This window comes from Rhinolophus ferrumequinum, chromosome X, assembly GCF_004115265.2.
Source record: "Rhinolophus ferrumequinum isolate MPI-CBG mRhiFer1 chromosome X, mRhiFer1_v1.p, whole genome shotgun sequence".
Taxonomy (NCBI): domain Eukaryota; kingdom Metazoa; phylum Chordata; class Mammalia; order Chiroptera; family Rhinolophidae; genus Rhinolophus; species Rhinolophus ferrumequinum.
The window spans coordinates 118,469,300-118,492,039 of NC_046284.1; the positions used below are offsets into that span (position 1 = coordinate 118,469,300).

Genomic DNA, 22,740 nt, shown 5'->3' on the forward strand with positions numbered 1-22,740 from the left:
GAAAAGGCAATTCACTGACATGGTACCTTGTGGTGCCCTAAGCTAAAAGGGTGTGATGAGGGTATACCAAGGCCTGAGTCCCCAACCTCTAACTGTCAAAACTTGTGCTTAATCCAGTTACACCAAAAGAAAAAAAAAAAGAAAGAAGAAATCCAAAATACACTAGACTTGGAAGAATTCTCTTCAGTTCACCAAAAGTGACCGCAGCCTACCTACTTTGGCTAGATTTGCTCATTCACTCGCTGTCCCAGAGCCGTTCTCCTGCCAGGCTCCAGGAGCCCCCCCTGGGCTCCCGTTAAGCTTCCTCCAGATGCAAATTCATACATGTGAAGACAAACAAAAAGCCCTCACTCCCTTTAACTCCTGCTCAGACATGGCCTTCTCCGTGAGGTCTTTCCTGGCCACTCTCTCTGAAGTTGTGCATCCCTCTTGGCTTTGTGTTCCCTCCCTAGCAGTTATCATTATTTAACACACTATGCCCTTTACTAACCTTGTGTATTTTCTGCCCCTACTAGACTATAATATCTCCAGTTGGTAAATGAATAAATACATAAAGGAAATCTCGGATAAAGAGGAAAAAATATCTAAGCTTTAGCATAGCGCCATTCACTCTTTGCAATGAACATTCTAGGCAGGAATTTTCTGCCTGCAGGGACAACGGAATCTTAATAGTTGCTGAGGCCAGTCTTTCTGTCTCCCTTCTTTAAGGTGGCTTATGAAGATGGTGAAGTCTTAGGAGATTCCTTAAGTGTCCCACGCATCCATGGCAAGTCCTTGGCAGTGTCTGTGGGCATCGGCACTTTTCCTTTCTTCTGGAACTTTTCTTGATTGTTGATGAAACCATAGGTACCTCTGCAAAGCTGTGGTGCCCTGGCTGGTATCTGTAATTCACAGGAGGTCCTCTTCAGTAAGGGGATGTTGGGTTTCAGAGGATCATGAAGCATTATTTCTCAGGCCATCACTTCCTCACTGTCTGCATAAGGGTGGCGCCATTCACTGTCAGTGGGCATCCGGGGTGTGTCTCGTGCACACAAGTGTACTCAGGAATGTGCAAATCTTTGCTTTGATTCTTTCATATGGAATAATTTTTTTTTTTTAGCTTGAAAAGAACAGAAATTTATTTCTCACAGTTCAAGGGACTGGGGAGTCCGAGGTCAAGGAGTTGGCAGATTCACTGTCTGGTGAGAGCCTGCTTCCTGGTTCATAGATGGCCATTGTCTTGCTGTGTCCTGGCAGGGGAGCTCTGTGGGATCTCTTTTATAAGGACAATAATCCCATTCATGAGGGCTCCATCCTCACGACCTCTCAATAATCACCTCTCAAAAGGCCCCACCTCTTAATACTATCACTTTGGAGGTTTGGATTTAACAATGAATTTGGGTTATATGTAGTTCTTATTGATCATATCTGTGTACTTATTGTGATCGAAATAGCTCATTAGAGTGCTGTAAGGAGAAACTCAGCAGTTACAATTTAACATAGAGTTTAAGGGCATACGTTTTTTAGCTTGGGCCTTGGTTGATTCCAAATCTTGTAAGCTTTATGATTTGGGGGGGAATTACTTAACCTCCCCAAACTTCAATTTCATCTATATTATATTTACATATACCATATATTACTATGATATTGATATAATGTATCATAAGTACGGACAGTCCCTGACTTACGATGGTTTGACTTAGGAGTTTTTGACTTGATGATGGTGCGAAAGTGTTACACATTTTGTAGAAACCGTACTTTGAATTTTGAATTTTGATCTTTTCCTGGGCGTATGACATGCAGTACGATACTCTGTCGTGACACTGAGCAGGGGCAGTGAACCGCAGCTCCCAGTCAGCCACGCAATCATGAGGGTCAACAACCATCACTCTACAGTGTACTGTGTTGACAGTGTTTTTGGATATTGTGTTCAGACTACATTTCAGGTGGGCTAGGCTAAGCTATGATGTTCGGTAGGTTAAGTGTATTAAACGCAGTTGCGACTTAATGATATTTTCAACTTACATTGGGTTTATTGGGATGTAACCCCACTATAAGTCAAGGAGTATCTGTATATATTAAAATAGTATATCATAAGTATATACCTATTATAATAATATGTTACATATCATATACTGGACTATATTAAGTAATGTTATTATAGTATTGAATATTATATTAAATAGGGTTAGAAATGGTGGCCACCTCATAAGGTTGATGGAGGGAATAACTAAAAAGCCCTTGGCACAGTCACTGATACATGGTAAGCTATCAATACACAGTCTCCCTCTTATGTCCAGTGCACATGAGGGCAGTTAGCAGCAGTTTTTCCTGTTACTGAGCTACAATACCCAAAAGTTTCCATGTGTTCCCATGAGAGAGAGGAAGTAGGACCCTCAAAACATCTTTCCACAGAGTTTTCTTTGGCCTATGTCTGCATCACTCTATGGGACCAGGTGACCCAGCAAGTACTCGAGATTTTGATGTTTGCAACTGAGACAATCCATCGTTAACTAAAGAGTGGGTTGGATTTTAGGGATTTAGAGACAATTTGGGAACAAAAAGATGATGTTTGCTTGACTTTATTTCTGACTAAGAGAGAGGATGAGGTTTGGGAGATATCCATGAACTGTGTAACTAGCTGTTTTTCCCCTTTGTCTGCAGGGTGATTTCACCTGGAACAGCATGTCGGGCCGCAGCGTGCGGCTGAGGTCAGTCCCCATCCAGAGTCTCTCAGAGCTGGAGCGAGCCCGGCTGCAGGAAGTGGCGTTTTATCAGTTGCAGCAGGACTGTGACCTGAGTTGTCAGATCACCATTCCCAAAGGTAAGGCCCTGTCTGTCATTCCATCAGGGAACACTGCAAGTCAAACATCTGCTCTGCCATAGCCGCAAGCTGCGAACTCATCTCACACCTAACAGTAACACAGGAAGGAAACTGCAGCTCTTAATTGTTGGCGGGCATTCGTGTCCATTTTGAAAGACATGTTCAAGTGGGACAACTTACATGCCAACTAATATGTTTACTTAAAGGGAAGGTCAACTGGGGGCATTAAAAAGGAAAGCCGTGTGTATCTCAGCAGTCTACATGGCTTCAGAACAACCAATTCAAAAGAAGCTTCAGAAAGGTCAACTTCAAGGGTTAGAATTAAAACCATGTCTATCTCAACAGGATTTCAAAATAACCAGTTGAAAAGAATGTTTTAACAATCTGTTAAACTTGTCATTTGGCCTTCTGCAAACCCAGAATCAGGGATGATACCAATGTTAACTCATTTTTGTCCAGTCCTTCACCTGGCATGTCCCTGCGAGGTTTCACCCCTATGACACTGGAGCCAGCGCAGGCCCGTCATCGGAGGTTTCACAAACCCAGATCCTGATTCTGGTAAAGAGGAGAAGCCTGTATTTGAAACCCTTTAATCTGTAAAAGTCTGTTTCTGAATGTTTACTATCTGAAGTGCAAAGGTACTTTACAATTTATATTAGTGTGTAGCAGAAAGGTAGTCTGAGGTAGAATGAAAAGCTACGGTGTTATACAAATTGAGTAAACCAGACTTTAAAAGCAACATTGGCTGGTGTGCCTGAAATTTCAAGGAAAGCAGGAGAGGGACAGCAAGCGTCCAAAGGCTAGAGATTGCTTTGGAGGAGTTCAGAATCTGCAGAACTTCTACCTTGTTTTCTTTGATTAGGAGGTTGAGGGGATGCATCATGAATATTTATCCATAACATAACCCGTATCCCATATATACACATACACACATAGATAGGTAGTTCTCAACCAGGGATGGCTTTGTCCCCCACCCCCAAGTGAAATCTGGCAATGTCTGGCACCACTTGTCGTTGTCACAGCTTAGGGAAGGATGCAGGTGACATCTAGTGGGTAGAAGCCAGGATGCTGTTAAACATCCTACAGTACATGGGACAGTCCCCCACAACAAGAATTGTCAGGCCCCAAGTACCCACGTGCAGTGGTTGAGCAGCCTTGATATACAAACGGACACGTACTCACAGTCTGTCCACAACCGTGCCGGAGGTGATACTCTTTTCTTGGCTCCTCTGTGGCTCATGGAAAGGGCTTCGGAGTCTGCAAAGCAGGGTTTGAGGACTTGTCCCATCACTCCCTGCAAGCCTGAACTTGGGTAGTTCGCCTCTGCAGTAGGAGGCTCTGTTTTGTTGACAAAAATGAGTAGCACAAAAACACTGACCGCACAGAGGTTTGCATCGGATGGCGACTCTTAGGGTCGCTTATATTCTTTCAGCTGGAATCTGGGACTCCGCTGGAGGTCATGAAAGAGTTCAGGAAAAGGGAGAGGTGGATGAGGGCAAGGGGCTGCAGGGCCAGGCACATCTGCTTGTCACCACAACCACAGCCGGTTCCTCCCTGGAGGAAATCCCTACCCCTGTTACATCTTTTCATGTTTATCTAACATACAGAGACCCTCAGCTTAATTAAGAAGAAAAGCACTTTGGCAATTGGTGACAAATGAGTACTAATCACTAGTGGGCCGGTTACTGGTTCTCCCTAGGACAGACTCGTCGCCTCACCTTGTCTGGGTTTGGTTGTAGGGTGGAGAGGAGGCCTGCCCTCCGCTCCCTGTTAACTTACAAGGTAGCCCAGGTGCGGCCCAAGAGTCCTAGCTCCCTTTTACAAGCACAGATGTTCTTTGAGTTTCTTAAAAAATAGAAATGTTGTTGACAAACCTAATTCGTCATGATGGGAATGATGATTTTAAAAAGTTATGTGAAACCTTGGTTGGCTGCACATCAGATAAGATATCAGGGAACAAATAAAATACTCTTTGTAGCTTGTTTCTAAATCTGGTTAATTTGATGTTTCTCTTCATTTTGGCTTTTTAAAGAGTCCACTAAATAAACAACCTTTGCAAAACAGTTTTATAAAGTTTGACTGCTAGAAGTTCTGTCTTCATTCCTTATTTCTGAGATTGTGTGGTCCCTAGCACATTCAGGAAAAGATTTGCTCTGTCAAGAGATTCAAAAATGTTCAGGCTACAGGAGTTATCTTGATATTTTCTGTCAAAATGGGAACTAATGATTTACAAATAATTTCTTACTTATGAAGGAGAGAAAGGATTGTGTGGCTAGGTGGTAAAAAACGGGTATCACCCAAGAGTTCTGAAGCTAATGTTTTGGGGCAGATAATTATAGACATCAAATACAGAGGGCTGGGAGCCGAAAAAATATACACATTTTAAGAGATGTTATCTATGTATTACTTTTCGAAGTTGAATTGAATTACAGCAGCAATGTAGTATGATGTTCGCTCAAAAGATGGCGTTAATCAAATGAATCCTAGTGTCATTCATGGTATTACAATTTTAATACAGATTTTTCCTCTCTTAAAATGTGTATATATATTTTTTGGCACCCTCTGTATTTACCAAGATCCTTCAAGTGCATGGCCAGTGCTGAGTGCTATGAGGCAGCTTTGCTCCGAGGGTGGCCACTTGGTTCCATGAAAACCCCCAAGTGGAGGTTTTAAACAGGGTCAGATTCACTGTGTGAATTAATTACTCAGGGAAATAAATACAGCGGCCAGGACCTAGAACCCGAAGAAATGATACCATGCCTAATGAGACAATAGGTGTAATGAAAATGGAAACATACTCAAGCTCACGTTTCTGTTCTTTGTCACTTGAGGACGATTGGAGTGTTTTAATTATGGGTATCTGTTTGGAGAACCCTCTCCCTCTGTGAGACTGGTGCCACCAGGGCTCAGATGAATGATATAACAGATCATCAGCTGCTGCGATTCACCATAGAGAGTAAAGAACTGGAGATTGGGGCATTGGGAAATTACTGGGGTGATTTCCTAGAATGGACTGCAGGGGTGGGATCCAGAGCACAAGTCGAGACTTTGACTGCCTCTTGTACTATAGTAATAGGTGGACATGGGTTATATGGGTGCAGATGCAGGTAGCTTACAAGATGATGGCAGAGCATGTGAAATCGCTTTCCACTCTCAGTGAAACAGGGAGCAATTTCATATACTAGGAGTGAGGGTGGGAAGGAGGTCCTGGAGGTTTGAGAGGAGCAGAGTGGAAGAGAAGGGAACTGATAGACCAGCAGCAATGTTTCAAGATTGCAGGGCAGTCCAAAAGGTTCATTTGAGGATAGTAGCTGGGGGTTTAAATTGCAAATGGAATATCCTGACAGTTAAACACTGCTAAAGTAAAACACACCATTTTGCACTTCAAATTCCCCAGCCCTGGTTAATCCAAATGTCCTCTCATTAGAGTTAGTATTTTCTAGTCGAGTTCAAAGATGGTAGAGAGAGACGTGGCAGTGGAGAGTATATCTGTAGTAGGCAGAATAATGGCCTCCCAGAGATGTCGCTGGAACCTGTGAATGCTACCTCACATGCCAATAGGAACTTTGCAGATGTGATCAGTTCAAGTCCTTGAGGAAGTGAGACTATCCTGGATTATCTGGGAGGGCCCACACGAACCACGTGGGCACTTAAAAGCAGAGAAACTTTCCCAGCTGTATTCAGAGAGAGATATGATTATGGAGGAGTGGTCAGAGAGATGCAATGTTGCTGGCTTTGAAGGTGGAGGAAAGGGTCACAAGCCAAGGAGTGCTGGCGCCCTCTAGAAGCTGCAAAAGGCAAGGGAACAGATCCTCCCTAGAGCTTCTAAAAAGACTGCAACCCCGCTGACACCTTGATTTTAGCCCAGTGAGACCCATTTCAGACTTCTGACCTCCAGAAATGACAAATAATAAATTTGAGTTATTTAAGCCACTAAATTTGTAGTAATTTGTTACAGCAGTAATAGGAAACTAGTTACAGTATCCAAGGGAATGATTGTAATCCCAGACCATGGAATCTAAGTTGGGTAAGAAGAGAAGTTAGGAATAAATGTAAAAGACTTATATTTTTCTGGAATAAGAAAAATCAATAAAATAAAGATGTTGGTTATGTCATTAATGACCTACAAACTGAATGTGATTCCAAAAAACTTACCAACAGAACTTGTCTCTGTAATATCACTAAATTGATCTACACGTCATCTGGGCAAATAATTATGTTAGAGTAGGAAGGGGAAAATATGAAAAAAAAAAGTCAAATGAAAATTATCTCTATCCGTTTATTAAAATGTCATAAAACTAAAGCAATTAAAAGAGTATTGTACTGCTTCATGATAGGCAGATCAATGGAAGACAACAGAGTTCAGAAATGAACTAAAATACGTATGAGAATTCATGACATGATAAATATTACATTTCTTGTTGGGGGAGAATGATGGATTATTATTGTATTTGCAACAGTGAGACGACCATTGAGGAGAAAAAGCTGGATTCGGACATTTCTTCTTACATCAAAATAAAGTGATATGGAAGAAAGATTTGAAGATTGAAAAAATGAAACTATAAATGCACCAAAACAAAACATAGCTGGATATTTATATATATTTTACATTGGGGAAAGCACTACCAAATAAACCATGAAGAGACTGAAACATTTCACTACACACACAAAGCAGAATCATCTGTGTTGCCAACAAACAAATAAATAGAAATTTACAGCACATGTGACAAACTAAAGGCTAACTTCTCTACTACCATGTTTCCCCAAAAATAAGACCTAGCTGGACCATCAGCTCTAATGCGTCTTTTGGAGCAAAAATTAATGTAAGACCTGGTCTTATTTTACTATAAGACTGGGTCTTAATATAATACAATATAATATAATATAATATAATGTAATGTAATGTAATGTAATGTAATGTAATGTAATGTAATGTAATGTAATGTAATATAATACCGGGTCTTATTTTACTATAATATAAGACTGGGTCATAATATAATATAATACTGGGGCTTATATTAATTTTTGCTCCAAAAGACGCATTAGAGCTGATGGTACGGCTAGGTCTTATTTTCAGGGAAGCATGGTATATACTTATGTTTGTTGAGGTAGACTAACTACTCGGTGCCTTAACATTATAATAGTTTCTTTCTTACTCAGGTACCATCCAGTACAGGTTAACTATGGGAGTCGGGAGAGTGGACTCTGCTCCATGCAGTTATTCAGGGACCTCAGCTCCTCACATCTTGTATCTCCTCCCTCCTCTATATCCATTCAGCCAGGAGACACACAAACTAAAAATTAATAAGATTTCCATTAACCATATAAGATGACTGATGAGCTTCATTTGTTACCATTCCTAAACTTAAGATATTTTAAAAGGGGACTTTTGAAGAACCTAGAGAAATGCTTAGTGATAGAACTCAGGAGGTCTTTCAGTGGGAGGATTCATATCTATTAGTAGAGTTTTCCCTGTGAGCCTGAGATTGCCCCTGGAGGCACCCATGGAATGTTTCTGACTGGTCAAAGGCCGCTCTTGGCATAGGCTCTTGGATCAGACTTTCTAGTCTGTTAATAGCTCAACAGCAGAATCAGGAAACAAATGTGGAGAGCATGGTGGAGAAGTTAAGTAACACCTAATGGCCTGCATGAACTTTTCATCTATTCAAAACACATGAAGAGAGTACTATTTATATATCAGGTAGTATGTTAAGCTCAGGTAATATTATTTTGATTGTGTTTTAATACAAATGGTCTAAGGCAGGGGTTAGCAAACTGGCCCACTGGCCAAACCCAGCTCACCACCTGTTTTTGTAAATAAAGTCTTATGGTAACACAGCCATGCTTATTCATTTACATATTGTCGGTGGCTGCTTTTACGTGACAATGGCAGAGTTTAGGAGTTGTGACAGCCCATATGTCTGACAGAGTCTCAAATGTTTAGTATCTGGCCCTTTACAGGAAAAATTTGCTGAACCTCTGGTCTAAAGTAAAATGAAAGGAAGTGACTGTTCTGCCACAATCAGTAGAGCAGGTTAGTGTAGGCAATGTGGCTTAACCTCATTGTATTGTAAATTAAGTGTTTAAAGCCCAAGGGTTCTATGAGAGAGCAATGCATATTCATGTTTTCTTTAGTGCGGTTTTTTTCTCTCGTGTTTCAGTTAATTTCTGATAACACAATTGAGAAAGGCTTTGTTTATGTATTTTGGAAACAATATCGTAGAATGAGGAATATGAGGAATAGCTGATGGTTTAAGAAAATGTGAACAATAGTCTGATAAAAGAGTGCCCTGACGCCTCAAAATTGCTCAATTATATGACTTTCCTTATAAAGCGGTCCCTCACCATTGTCCCTTAGGCAATGTAAAACCCAAGTAAACAACTCAATGAAATCAAGAAAATGATATTCTTGGTAGGCTAACACTGCAGCTTCCTTTGGTTTGTGATTTAAATGTTGATTTAAAAAAGGGGGGGCAACCTGGTGGGCAAGGAAATTGTGCTTGGGTGTTTATGTAACAACCCTAGACAGGAAATACAACTATCCTGTTTCTACGTTCTTCTTGCTGGCAGTGTTCAGTTGAAGAGGTGATATGCTAGAACTGTTTCTCAAAGCTTTTTGTGTAAATAAAAATAATTCGAAACCTGGGGCAAAATCCAGGCTCCACTGTAGGTAGAAATGCTGATAGGAAGCAAACACCACTAAAGAAGTGATCAAAAAATGGTAGCACGCTGAGCATAGAGACCCTCCCCAAACGTCTCTACTGTGTGAGCTGCAGAGCTAGTTGTATCTTCTATGTGCCCACAATTACCTTTTCTGTGATTTTCCCAGGGGATTGTGATTTCCCAGGGGGTAAAGCTATATCTTATTTGTCCTTGAATCTGGAACACCAGGTACACTGCCTGATAAACAATCGATCTTCAGCAAATCATTGAGAAAGTACATACGTATTCTCCTTTAAAATGATGCTCCTTCTTTCCCTCTTCCTGGTCTCTCTAAAGAGCATCGGTCACCTTTATCTCATTTCCCCTTGTGTCCCCAGTAACGATTTTGAAATAACCTCGGTGCTTCTCTACTGCTTCACCTCATGCCCAGTTTCCAACTTTGATTGATGGTCTCATAGGGTTGATGTGAGGCTTAAACGAGGTAATAACCATGATGAGCTTAAAACATCTCCTGACATCTTATCCACTCAGTAGAAGTTATCCATCACCGTTATCATTATCATCATCGTCATCATCTCCATATCACTTAGTCTTATATCGGCCCTCAACCCTAGACACTCCATCATTATGTCTCACCTTAACTACAGCCATAGCCCCCCACCTGCTTTCCTCAATTCACGGTTTGCCCTCATTCTGTCCACCACACCTAAAACCACCAGAGTAATCTTCAACCACAGACTCTAATCCTTTGTTGGAAAAGCACCAAACAAAAAAAACCAAAAAACATATATCTCGAGTCCCTCTGTTGCCCACTGATCTCAGAAGCCATTTACAATAGTATTTCATATGAAAAGAAGAAACCCATTTTGTTTGCAGCTTATTCTGAGAATGCATCACAGATTTCAGTTTATTTACCCTGGAGCAGTAGGTTTCAAACTTTTTGTCCACAACTTACAGTAAGAAATACATTTTACATCTCAGCCCAGGAAACACATGAACCAAATGGTCTTTATCTTTATTGGAGATGCACTTTGATGTTTTCTATAACTTCTCTCCTATCATCGTCTATTCAGTTCTGTATCATTTTCTAAAATATGCTTGTCACGATCCACTATATTTTCATGATCCGTTAATAGGTTATGTCCCACAGTTTGACTAATGCAGTCTTAGAAGGCAGATGGAATGGACAAGAGGACATCAAGAAGAAAAGAACAAAAATGTCAGTATGGAAAACTTTCGATTGTTCTATGCTGTGGCTCTCGGGGCCTTTGTCAGTTGGACGGGACATTGCTTGTGTAGGGCCACTGAAATGAACCGAGGCTAGACCCTTGGCCTAAGCTGTTGCCTCCTTTATCTGGAGCTCAGCTGTGGGATGCCACCCACGGGGCTTCCTGTGCTGCTTCACTGCTCTCTGTTAATACCAAGCTGAGCGTACAGCCCAGAGGAGGTAGATATGTGCGGCTTTAGGTTTTAAGGGGGTAGAAGCCTCTAATGGAGGCTACAGTGTCATTTCAAAAGTAGTCCACATCCTCAAGGAGCTCTGCCTTAGTCAGTAGAGGAAACACAAATACATCAACTATATTAAATGAGCAGGGGATATCACCTCTCCGAGTTATCTTTGGTGACCCTTAGAGAGAAGAAGCTGCCTCTTGTACCTATTCCAGTAAAAGCCAGGAATGACAGAGAGACTTCCCGGCAGGTTCTTTTGTAATTTTCTTCTTGGATGCTCTCCTCTGTACCCTAGGGCTGTTACCATGTCAACTTCTCAAGTGTGTGCTGCTATCTGATTCTGTTCTGATGCCAAGCTGACAGGCCAATATGATAGTATGTGGTTCTTTAAACCGTCTGCTTTGTGCCTTCATATCACAATGGCTCCCTTCGTGTTCTCAGGCAATGTAGTTTTCAATCCAAGGTCTTGTCCCTACTGGTCACATTTACGTGTATTTGTATATCCTTGTTGGAGCAGCAACTAGCATTGCACAAGGCTTTGGCGTCTTGACCAAAACTTTTGTCACTGCAGTTTCTGAAATATTCTGGCACCTTTCAAAGATTTCAAGACTACACCATTCTCTCTGTAGGGAATCATGGCCCAAAAGTAAACTTGATAATTCCAAAGAGTGTTCCATCCTTGAAATATGAACAGGGACTTCCATTCTTGCTCTTTATTTTGTTTCCCCATGGGTGAAAAAAAGGCAAAATATGTATTAATTGAAATGAAACACTGAGTGTTCTTTTTAAACCAATCAGGCTTTTTAGATCATTTGAGGCCTCAAAATTATTCAAAAATTCAATTGGTGGGTGTTTATAAAATGTCTACAAATGAAAAGCTCTGGAGAAGTAGTTTAAGGGTAAGATGGGAATGGGCAAACTATAGCCCAAAGGCCAAATCCAGCCCCGTCTGCTTTGGTAAGTCAAGTTGCATTGAAACACAGCTACACTCATTTCTCATTTTTGTCTGTATGGTTTAAGGCTGCTTTAGTGCTACAAAGGCTGAGTAGAGCAGTTTTGACAGAGAGCATACGGTCCACAAAGCCGGAAATATTTACTATCTGGACCTTTACAGAAAAAGCTTGCTGATCTCCGATTTAAGAGATGACTCTTCATTTGATACAGTAATTTGTAGCTCTTATTCATGTAACTGACCGACTATAGCATCCTAGTCATTTCAGTTTCTTCACTCCCTTAACTTTATTTTGCAATAATTGAGTGTTTTTTAATGATCAGAGCTTCGTAACTCTCAGATGTTTGGGTGTTTATGTTATATGTGACCAAATATTTTTTCAAAGTGCATAATAAATTCCCTTGGTGGCACTAAACAAGAAAGAAAAGTTAGTATTTTTATGAGTTGCTTAAACAACTGATGCCATCATGCTGTTCATAGCAATGTAAGCTATGCATTAAATGGGTGACGCTAGTAATATGTCAGTCTCCACTATGGGTTGATTATTAGCTTCATAATCACTATCTGATTTGATAACTGAAAATTTAGCAATATTTATCTTATTTCCAGAAGTATACTTCTTTGTAAACTGATCTCCCTCCTCTTACCCTCCTTATCTTAGATCCCACCCAACACACACAAATTGAAAACTTCAAAGGATGTCTTTCTTAGGGATACCTGGCATTACATGGTAATGCTGGCGCAAATATAAGTAGCAAAACACATCCCACCACAGAGATTTGGATTACCCACTGTTAGGATGCTTTGGCTGCAAATTCTGGAAAGCAAACCAAATATGGCTTAAATAATAAAGACATTGATTCTATTCCTTTACAGAAAGCCCACGGATAGGCTAATTCCAGGACTCATTAATGCAGTGGCCTTCCATCTTCTTCTCTGCCATCTTCAGTCAGCCACGTTGTTCTTTGGCTGGCTTCCTCATTGTCACATAATGGCCCGAGCAGCCCCTGGCATCACTGCTCCTCTGGCAGCCTGAAGAGGCAGAGAAGAGCAGTAACTCTTCAGCAAGTATCTTTGCAGTAAATGAGAACGATTTTAACTGCTGCCTCTCAGTAGACTTCTCTTCGTTCTCACTCCCTAGAATTGTAACACCTGCCAGTGCCCAAATCAGTACTGGCAAGCAGAAAGAAATCACCAGAATTGGCTTAAGATTCCTTTCCTGAGCCTGGGGTGAGGACTCATCCCAGGATGCATGACCACATGGAGGATGAGCACCTAACACAACAGGGAAAGGAAAAAGTGGGGATATGTAGTAGGATAAAGATGGATTTAGATTAGAAACAATTGGTGTACGTAATAGTAACGTCATCTTCTGATATTGCAAACAAGCAATAGGGAGGGAACTATTCTTATATCTATGTGACTTAGTGTCTAGTACAGTGTTTTGCTTTTGCTTCTCAGGAAATATTTGAGAAATTGAATGGAATGGATTAAAAAAATCAATGATAGCACATTCAATTGTAATGCAAAGAATAATGTAAAACAAGAACGGAGAAGGAACGAATGAGGAGCCTAATAGTTTTCATCTAATTGCATCATCGTCTGTCCAGTTACTGAATTTGTGAGAGCTGTTTTATGGGAACAAGTGGCAGACGTTTGGAGGCGTTCCCAAGGTTTAAAGTCTGTGATTTAAAGATACATGATTCCCTTCTTACTTGTTCAGTCTAAAGCAACATGCATCAAAAGAAAGTAGATAGCATTCACCCCTTCCATAGGTCATTCTTGTCTGACTCTACCTTTTCAACTCCAACTATAAGCTTTGGCTTTAAAATGAGTAATGATGAAATTCCAACAATTTGGAGTTGAATTTCCTTTAGTTAACCATCCAGGGTATTTCTTTGGGATGAATGATTTGTTTTTTCTTTTTGTTTTCCTACCTGCTTTCTTTCCTTTACACTCCAGGAAAGAAACATAGCTTAAGGAAATGACTTGCCAAAGGCCATTTTTCTTGTTCTGATATTTGGAAACTTCTGTCTCTGCAAATACAATGCCTACCTAGAGTAAGTCAAAAATACCATTTTCAATTTAAGGAATATGCAATAAGAGATGCAAATTCAGGATCCTGGAAGGACAGACTACTTCCTAGCTAGTCTGTCCCTCCCTCCCCCTGTCTCCCACCCCCAGAACATGGGCTTATAGTTACAGCTTTTTTTTGGGGATTCATAGCACTTGAATGTGGAAAAAATGACAGCAAGTAAAAGATCCTTCTAGGGCATAATTTGATCATGACCAGTTATTACAGCAAGCAGTGATTACAAAGAATGCCCGGTTAAGGAAAAACCATAGTTGAGCTGTTAAACCCATGACATCCAAGCCATGTGACTGCTGCCCTACCTCATGTTTTGATAGACTAAGGAGACATGTTCAACAAATCAAATATCTCAGTGACTTTTTGTAATAGAAAAACACTTGCTTTGAGGTTCAGGAATCTACAAGGTTTCCCTCTTGAGGAAAAATTTCAGAACTAATTACCTTGCCAAAATAATTTCTACAAAACAGAAAAGGTTTCTTAGTGTTTAGTTTAGCTGGAAACAGGGTGACCTCCAAGACCTGACTCTTTTTACAACAGTAAGAGACTCACAGAATGTTCTTATTTTCTGACCGCAGCTTTGATAATTTCACCACCACTTCAATATGTAAACTGTGGGGATTAGTACATTTCACAAGTACTTTGGGGAGCCTCAATTCTAAGGAGAGGCATCTGTATTGCTTAACAATACCATGAATGTTTCCTTCCCTGAGAAACATAGACACTTTGGAAACAAATTTTGAAAAATCTAACCCACAAGGTGCTGACAGGATAAAGAAACAGTGTTTAATTCATTGGGATTTACACCAAGAAAAATGACTCAAGAACCCTATTTCTACCTACCTTTTATTTCAGTCAAGGTTAATGGAAAAACTGCTAAAGATAGGTGATATAGAGATGACAACTTTGACCTCTGTATTTGATTAAATAACCAACAGTACATAGCATGGAAGATTTCTTCAAAATGACATTAAATATACATAGTGAGATCCAAAGTTGACTGAATGGTAGTGCCAGTTTGGGCTTGAATACATCGTTTTCTACATTTTAGGTCTTTTTCTTCCAGAATTCTTATTTGTCACTCTCTTGAGCCCTAGTTCCCACTAAAGAAACTATCAATCCACTTGTGAATTTGCAATTTTCTCATCTTTTTTTCACCAATAAAATGCGTGCTTGATGAAGGGTTGGAGTCCTAGGAATAAAGCATTAAGAGGCTCAGGATGCGACAGCATTTCCTAGATAAGCAGTCACCATGTGATTTATTGGGACAAACCCCTAGCAAAATTCAAGGTTCTCTGAGAAGGGTAACTTTGTCCTTTAAGACTGAACTCAAACATTAGCCTTCCCAAGCATTTCTTCATTTTGCTATAATGAGGTTTCTACTTACCTATCCGTCTTTAGCACTAAACTGAGTTTCTCAGAGGCAGAGATGGCGTCCATTCACCTGGGTTCATAGCCCCTACTTCTGTCTCACAATATGTACTTAATCAATGTTGGATGGAGGGATGGCTGGAGTAATGGGTGGATCAATGTATAGGGCATGCGCCCACTTTTTAGGGGAAGATGCCATTTAAACAGATAACTATTATAGTGTAAATAATATTCCCAAGCCAAGGAGATGCATCATGTTCTGTGGTGCAACATTCCTGCACAGAGAACCCTTGTTTTAGAATGGAGAAGAGATCCCTGCTTTGGCTCTTCTCCTAAATCTCTGGGGTGAATCCCAGTTCTCCCCTTACACCAGAATATTGCAATGGTCATCGGTTCCCCTACCCTGGGCTTGCTACTATGCATCCAGCCAAGAAGCAGAGGTGGCCATTTTCCTGGTGGTTACTTCCCTCTTTCTGTCAGGGCTGCTCTCTCTTCCATTTCTTGAATATGGAGCAGGCAACTCAAAGTAGCAGGGTCAATTTTGAATCCGTTCCACTGAGGATGGTGATGGCAGTAACTGGCCGCAATGTCCAGCTTGACTCTTCCGGAGGTATGATTTTGACTGAGGTTTGCTTGCCCCGCTCTCACCAGTCCCTATCTGTTTTCCGATGTGCACGCACTAGGCCAAATTAACTTACATTGATGACAGTAATCATGGGAAAGCAGTAGAGCTGGAGAATCGGCAAAATGAATGGCCTTCAAGTGTCCAGGACCATTCATACAATTATTTCTCTGACAAACCTCCTTTTCCAAACTGGAAATAAAAGATCTGGTTTAGTCTTTTTCTTGCCTTATATCTGGGAGGTCTGTGGCTTGAGAGCCCTCAAAAGGGGAAGCAGATGAAAATAAAGGATGAATTTTAGTTTTAGTAAAGGATACAATATAGTTTGAGTAAACATTGTTATAAGACATCCACAGATTGTATAACTCACCTATTCCACATTCATATAGATGCACGTAATGTAAAAACCACATTTTGGCTTATCATTATAAGCATGGGAAGTTGAATATAAGCAGATTTCTGTACTAATCAGTCTTCTTGGATGCAAATGACAGGTACCAAGCCTGAATAACTTAAGCAGAAAAGGGATTTAGAGAACCTAAGAACTAGGCTGTGTCTTGAGACAATCTAATCAGTCAGGCATGAAAACATCACCAACGCCATAAAAACAAATCTGCTCAAGCCTCTCATCTGTCCGCTCCCTTTCCAGAAAACATGCTACACCAGAATGGCAGACAGACACAATGGATGCTTTATATTAGCCTAGACACTCGTTTTCTTTCAGAGCAGAGAGATGTGAACAGAAAGATTGTTTCACTAGTTTCAGCCAGGTGAGAAACTCTGGCGTGTGAGTCACCTTCTTGTAATAAAGTTGAGCCCCCAAATCTGTGTTTCAAAAGTACATAGTGAACAGTGCAAGCCTCCACTTTTTCACACACTTGGCAAATGAGTTCTCAACCTTTGCTTGACTACATCCAGTGCCTGGGAGAAAGGCTTTATATTTTATTTTTTATTTTGGAATAATTTTAGATTAACAGAAAAGTCATAAAGATAATATAGAGTTCCTTTATGCCCCTAACCCAGTTTCCTCTGATGATAACATTTTGTATAACCTTGGTATACTTACCACAACTAAGAAACCAAAATGTGTCCATTACTATCAAGCAAACTACAGATTTTGTTCAGAATTCACCAGTGTCCACACAAACATCTTTCTTCTGTTCCAAGATCCCATCCATTATACCACATGCATTTAGCTAGGCATCTTTTTATTTTTTGTTTTCCTTTTTAAAAAAATAATAGATATTTCTTATCTCACACGGTTTCTGGGAATATCATAGTCTGGTTGTTATTCTAGCTCATGAGGTTGCCATCGAGCTTAGCTGGGACTGCAGTCATCTGAAGGCTTGACTGGGGCTGGAAGACCAGTGGCCAGGCTCACTCCTGTGACCACAGGCTAGAGACCCTAGTTTCTCACCGTGTAGCCCTGCGTAGTGTTTCTCATGACATGGCTTCCCCCACAGTGAGGAATGCGAGATGGAGAGCACCGAAGATGGAAGGCACAGCAAACAGTGATTTTTCTTTCTTTCTTTCTTTCTTTTTGGTTTTTGGGTGTTTTTTGTTTGTTTGTTTTTTGTTTTGTTTGTTTGTTTTTTGTTTTTTGTTTTTGTTTTTTTTCTTAGGCAGCTCATTCCATCACTGAACAGTTCCATTTGCTGACAAAAACTGCCTTTCTATAATTTCCTCCTGAATTTTTATTCTGATCAATGGAGGACTGGCCAGTACATCTCTTTATCGACCATGTTGAGTCCTCTAAAAAACAAACAAACAAAAAACAACCAAGGTGTGCCCTGAGTCTTCCCTGCAGGCTAAATATAACTCCTTTCGTACAAATGTTCACCCTCAGGTACCGGTCCACACCTGATCTGGCCCCCCGCAAAGAAGAAAAAAAACCACTTCATCCAAAGAAATATAAGGCTGTTGACTCAAGGAACTTGCTTTATTTCCCTACCTAGGAACTTGGTAGAAAGACAGTTAGAAACAGACTCATATTTCATTATAAATTGAAGGAAATTGTTATTGTGTCCCAAATTCAACCTGGCATTATAAAGGCTCAACAATTTGTAAACATTTTTATATTGTGCTGTTTAAAACAGAGACTGAGATTGGGTATAAACTGAGCATTGTGACAAGTGATGTGAATGTTTTGTAGTTTGGCTGTCACATGGTTTGAGCGCATAGCTGCTCTCTAGATAGAGTTATGCATAGAGAACATATCCGGTTCTCAACCGGAGTGATTTTGCTCCTGTGGCACATACGGCGACGTCCAGAGACATAAGTGGTTGTTACAACAGGGAATGGGTGGGTGCTCTGATATCTAGAAAATCGAAGCCAGGGATGCTGCCAAATATCCTACCGTGCACAGGACAGGTCCTCACAACAAAGTGTTATACGGCCCCAAATATCACTAGTGTCAAAGATGAGAAACCCTGTTAGATTACTTGCAGTTTCTAAAGGGCCACTTCCCATGCTGCCACCCAGGTGTCTCTTTATGTCAGTTTCCCTCACTTTTTAACCAAGCTCCCCTTACTGCCTGTGAATTCCTTTGGTTTGCATTCTCTGAGAGTCTCCGTTTCTGGTCCAAGTAAATAATGAGACAGCTGTGGTTGGGAAAGGCAGGGGACATGGTGCCAAAAAGCATTCCTTCAAACTTTGCTTAGCAGGAATTTATTGAAGCTTTGAAACAAGCTACAACCATCCTTAAAGGCCGGGATGGAGTTGCAAACTCCAAGGCTGGCCAGGTGTGCAGCGGCCCAGGGTTAGGTGTTTATGTTGGCCTGGGTTAAGTGTGAGGAACGTGAGGCCCAGTCTGCCAGCTCTTCCATCTTCCTTAAGAGGTTAGCAATCCAGATATGTATGTGAACTTACCAAGATTTTGCATTAGAACTCAAGTTTCTATCCATCACTGTGGGTGCCAAACACCACCCGAATAGCTGGTGGGGGCTGGATATGACCATTTTGCACCCCCTGGGCTACTTCTTTACCAGTGTCAGTAGCAGCATCAGAAGGGGGTTTTGTCCCCAGAGTTACATTTAGTAACTCTTAGTTGTCTTCATTTCGTATCTCAGTGCAGGCGTTTTCTTCTCCTTCCCAGGAATGCAGCCTTTATGGAGCTCTAAAGTGAAGGGATTTCAAAGACCTTATATGTTGATGCCCTGTCTTATATCCAGGTGCACCGGGGTTTAGGCCATCGACACCAGTTCTCTCTGGCTGCCTAGCTAAGGAATGAGCCTCAGCATCTTCTTGTCCAGCACCCATACTTCTGGGAGGGCCATGTCTAAATGACCCTCACAAATGAACGTCCCTTGTTTTGCAAACACCTCCAGAACCGTCTCTCATGATGCAGAGGCAAAGTGACCTTAAAGAAAGGATTTTTCAGCTTCTCATCACGGATTTCTGGGTTCTGCTCCTAGAGACCCTTTTCAAGAAGAGCTGAGCCTTTTGGAAAGAGCTAGAAGTTTATGTTTGAATCCCAGCTCCACCACGTACCAGTTCGTACCACCACGTACAATATTTTTATTATTATTATCTCTAGAATCAATTTAATATGGAAAATAACTGTTTTATAACCCACATTCTCCGAATCTGATCACCTTAAAATGAGGAGTTGTGTGCTTGAGTTTTGGGCAATTTGCTTTAGTTATCTGATTTTCAGTTCTTTCAACTGTAAAATGAGTAAATAAAAAAGCTACCTCAGCGGATTGTATGTTGATGTGTATTAGATAATACAGAGGTTGCCAAAAAATATATACACATTTGAAGAAAGGAAAAACTGTATTTAAATTATGCTGATGGTAACCACTTGGAGCACATCTTGTAATTGCAGAAGTCAAACGTGACTTGTATTCATCTTTTGTTATCGGTATATAGAGTATTACAATTTCAATACAGTGTTTTCCTTTCTTAAAATGTGTATACATTTTTTGGCATCCTCTCTATATATGCAAAAATGATTCATGGCAATTATGGTGAATATTTAGAGCTTAAAAATTGCCAGTCTCTCTTTCTCTTTTTCTTTCTCTGTCCTCTCTAACTTTGTATTGCCTTGGGTGTGTTGGTCCATATATCTGGCCCTTAATATCGCATCCCTCATATAGACACCACATTTGCCTCACTACAGCACAGGTAGAGGGTAAGGGCAGCGTCCTTGATGTTGCATAGCCCTGGGTGCAAGTTCTGAATTTACCGCTTCCCACCTTGTACCCTTAGACAAGTTACTTAACCTCTTTTAACCTCAGTTTCCTCATCTGTAAAATAAGAATAAATTATAGTGTGGGCTTCATCGAGCTGCTGTGAAGATGTAATAAGGTCACGAATACTAAGCACTTCGCCTATAGTACATGCTCAATTAACATGAGCTATTCATTACTGTGTGCCTGTTTCACAGGGAAGTCGTGGTGGTCTGGAGATACAGTAGGTATTCAGATATTTAGAAAAGTTAAACATTCATGAATTTTTCTTGTGCAGGACTTTCTTGCTGAGTTTGCAGCTCCATTCAGTTAATGTAATTGTATGTTGGTGCCATTCTGTAAGTGATGAAGTCTTTTTTATTATTACTTTCATTGAAGAATAACATATCTAGAGAGTCATGTGCATAAATATGAATGTGCACAAGTACAACTCAGTGGGTTTTTAACATGTATACGTCATGTAACCACCAACCAGATCAAGATATAGAACGTTCCCAGCATCCCAAAAGGCTCGCCCCCTTTCAGGCAATATCCATTCCCCCAAAGTTACCCTTACTCTTCCATCTATCACTACAAAAGAGTCTTTCCTTGGACCATATTTTTATTATTATTATCTCTAGAATCAATTTAATATGGAAAATAACTGTTTTATAACCCACATTCTCCGAATCTGATCACCTTAAAATGAGGAGTTGTGTGCTTCATTGATCCTGGGTTCTCTCAGAACCAACCCCAAATGTCCCTCTGACTTCTGGCCATGGGCAGTGCTGACAGGTCCTCATGGCACGCCTCACCCTGTGCTGTGCTACTCATTTGGAGGGAGACAGGAACCCAGGAGACGTGGTTCTGCCCTCAGAGCTTCCAGTATAGCTAGAGAAACAAACAAGCCTTCAAATGGAGCGCCACTCGACAATGAATGAGTCCATGAAAAGCATGTCCTAGAGTGGCAATCGCATGTTTTCTTGTTCTCAGTCCTCCAGACCATATTGGCATTGGCCTCGCCCAAGGGGAACCACACTCCGCACCGATAGTTCCTTTTCTTTGGGGTCACGAGGATGTGGAAGGCTTACTGCCTCGCCATCGGCCATTGTGTCAGTCTGTCTGTTTCCCACCTGGACATGGTCTCCTGGGGCACATTAATAAGGTGAAAAGAGGGTGCATGGAGTCCAATCCACAAGTGCCTCCTCCAAGATACCTTTAGTCAGGATGTATCACCCACATTCTCTGTGTAGGGCACTGTTGTCTGTAAGGCAGTACACACCGTGGGAGCAGTTAGCAAGGATGCACTCATCACCACTGGCACCATAAAACATGGCTGTGCAGTGTTAATAGTCAGGAAGCTTTAGTTTCTGTAAAAGCTGGAATGGCACTTTTCACACTTATTGCCGTACAAGGAACTGGTTCACCACACACTGTTCTGTATGGTTGCACGTAATATGGCAGTCTCTTGAGCAGGATTTTTGTGCTTGTGGGAAGAAAAGACACTCTTCCAAAACTGGAGATCAATAAGCAAACTGCTGATTGATCACAAGGGAGAAGAGAAGATGTGAGCAGTTTCATTTCTCAGCTCTTGTCATTTTCCTGAGGATTTTAAGTGACAAAATGGTGTGCTAAAGCAATGCATTGTTTCACATGATTGCACATCACCCGTAATTTTGTCTAGTTCCTGTTAATAACATTCACTTCTGTCTAATTAAGTGAAAAAGGTAATATTTGCTGTAAATAGTTAAGCGTTTTATTTTTGTTATTTTTTTCAATTGTAGGCCACTATTCACAGCGATCACATTTTTTCCTATAAGGATGCTTTGATATGTTGTTTGGAGTGTTGGAGTTTGAAGTTCACATTATCCTTGCGAGACTTTGTAAGCTCTCATACTGGTGGGAATGTCAATTAGCAAAACTACTTGGAAAACAGTTCAGCATTACCTGCTAAAGCCTAAAATTGCGTACATGCTGGCCTGGCAATGCAGCTTCTACATACATCCCTTAGAGCTGTGGTTCTCAGACGTTACTGTGAACCCGAATCCCCTGGATGGCTTGGTAACACACACACTGCTGGGCCCTTCCCAGAGTTCCTGACTCAGTAGGTCCGGGGTGTGACTGTAGACTTTACATCTCTAAGAAGTTCCCAGGCGGTACTAATGCTACTGGTCCTAGAACCACTCTTTTAAGAATCACTGTCTTAGAGAGATTCTTGTACGTGTACGAGGTATGATTAAAAGATACGATGAACGTTTAAATTAGAAAAATGTATTACAGTAAAAGACACATTGCCATTAATCCCCCTCAAGATACTTCCACTCACTTCGACTACATTTATCCCATCATTCTTGCCACTTTCTGAAGCAGTTCTGGAAGTCCTCTTTCATGAGTGTCTTTACTTCATCCTCCATCATGACAACGCTCCATGTCACACATCGCTTCTGGTACAGCAATTTCTGTCAAATAAAAACATTACGGTGTGTCCTCATCCACCTTATTCACCGGATCTGGCACCATGAGCCTTTTGGCTCTTCCCCAAAGTCAAAATGGCCATGAAAGGTAAATGTTTTGAATCGGTTTAGGACATCGAGGCAGCCACGACAGTGCAACTAAGCACAC

At 41.0% G+C, this 22,740-nt stretch overlaps 1 protein-coding gene across 4 annotated transcripts in view; it reads left to right on the forward strand.

Annotated features, from left to right (window-relative positions):
- Nucleotides 1-22,740, forward strand: part of ARHGAP6 (Rho GTPase activating protein 6) — a 449,126-nt gene that overhangs the window by 366,042 nt on the left and 60,344 nt on the right. For all 4 annotated transcript variants that reach the window (XM_033119089.1, XM_033119101.1, XM_033119094.1 and 1 more), the window contains exon 2: nt 2,644-2,803. In XM_033119089.1, the coding sequence (XP_032974980.1) occupies nt 2,644-2,803 (160 nt within the window). The remainder of the gene's footprint in view (nt 1-2,643; nt 2,804-22,740) is intronic.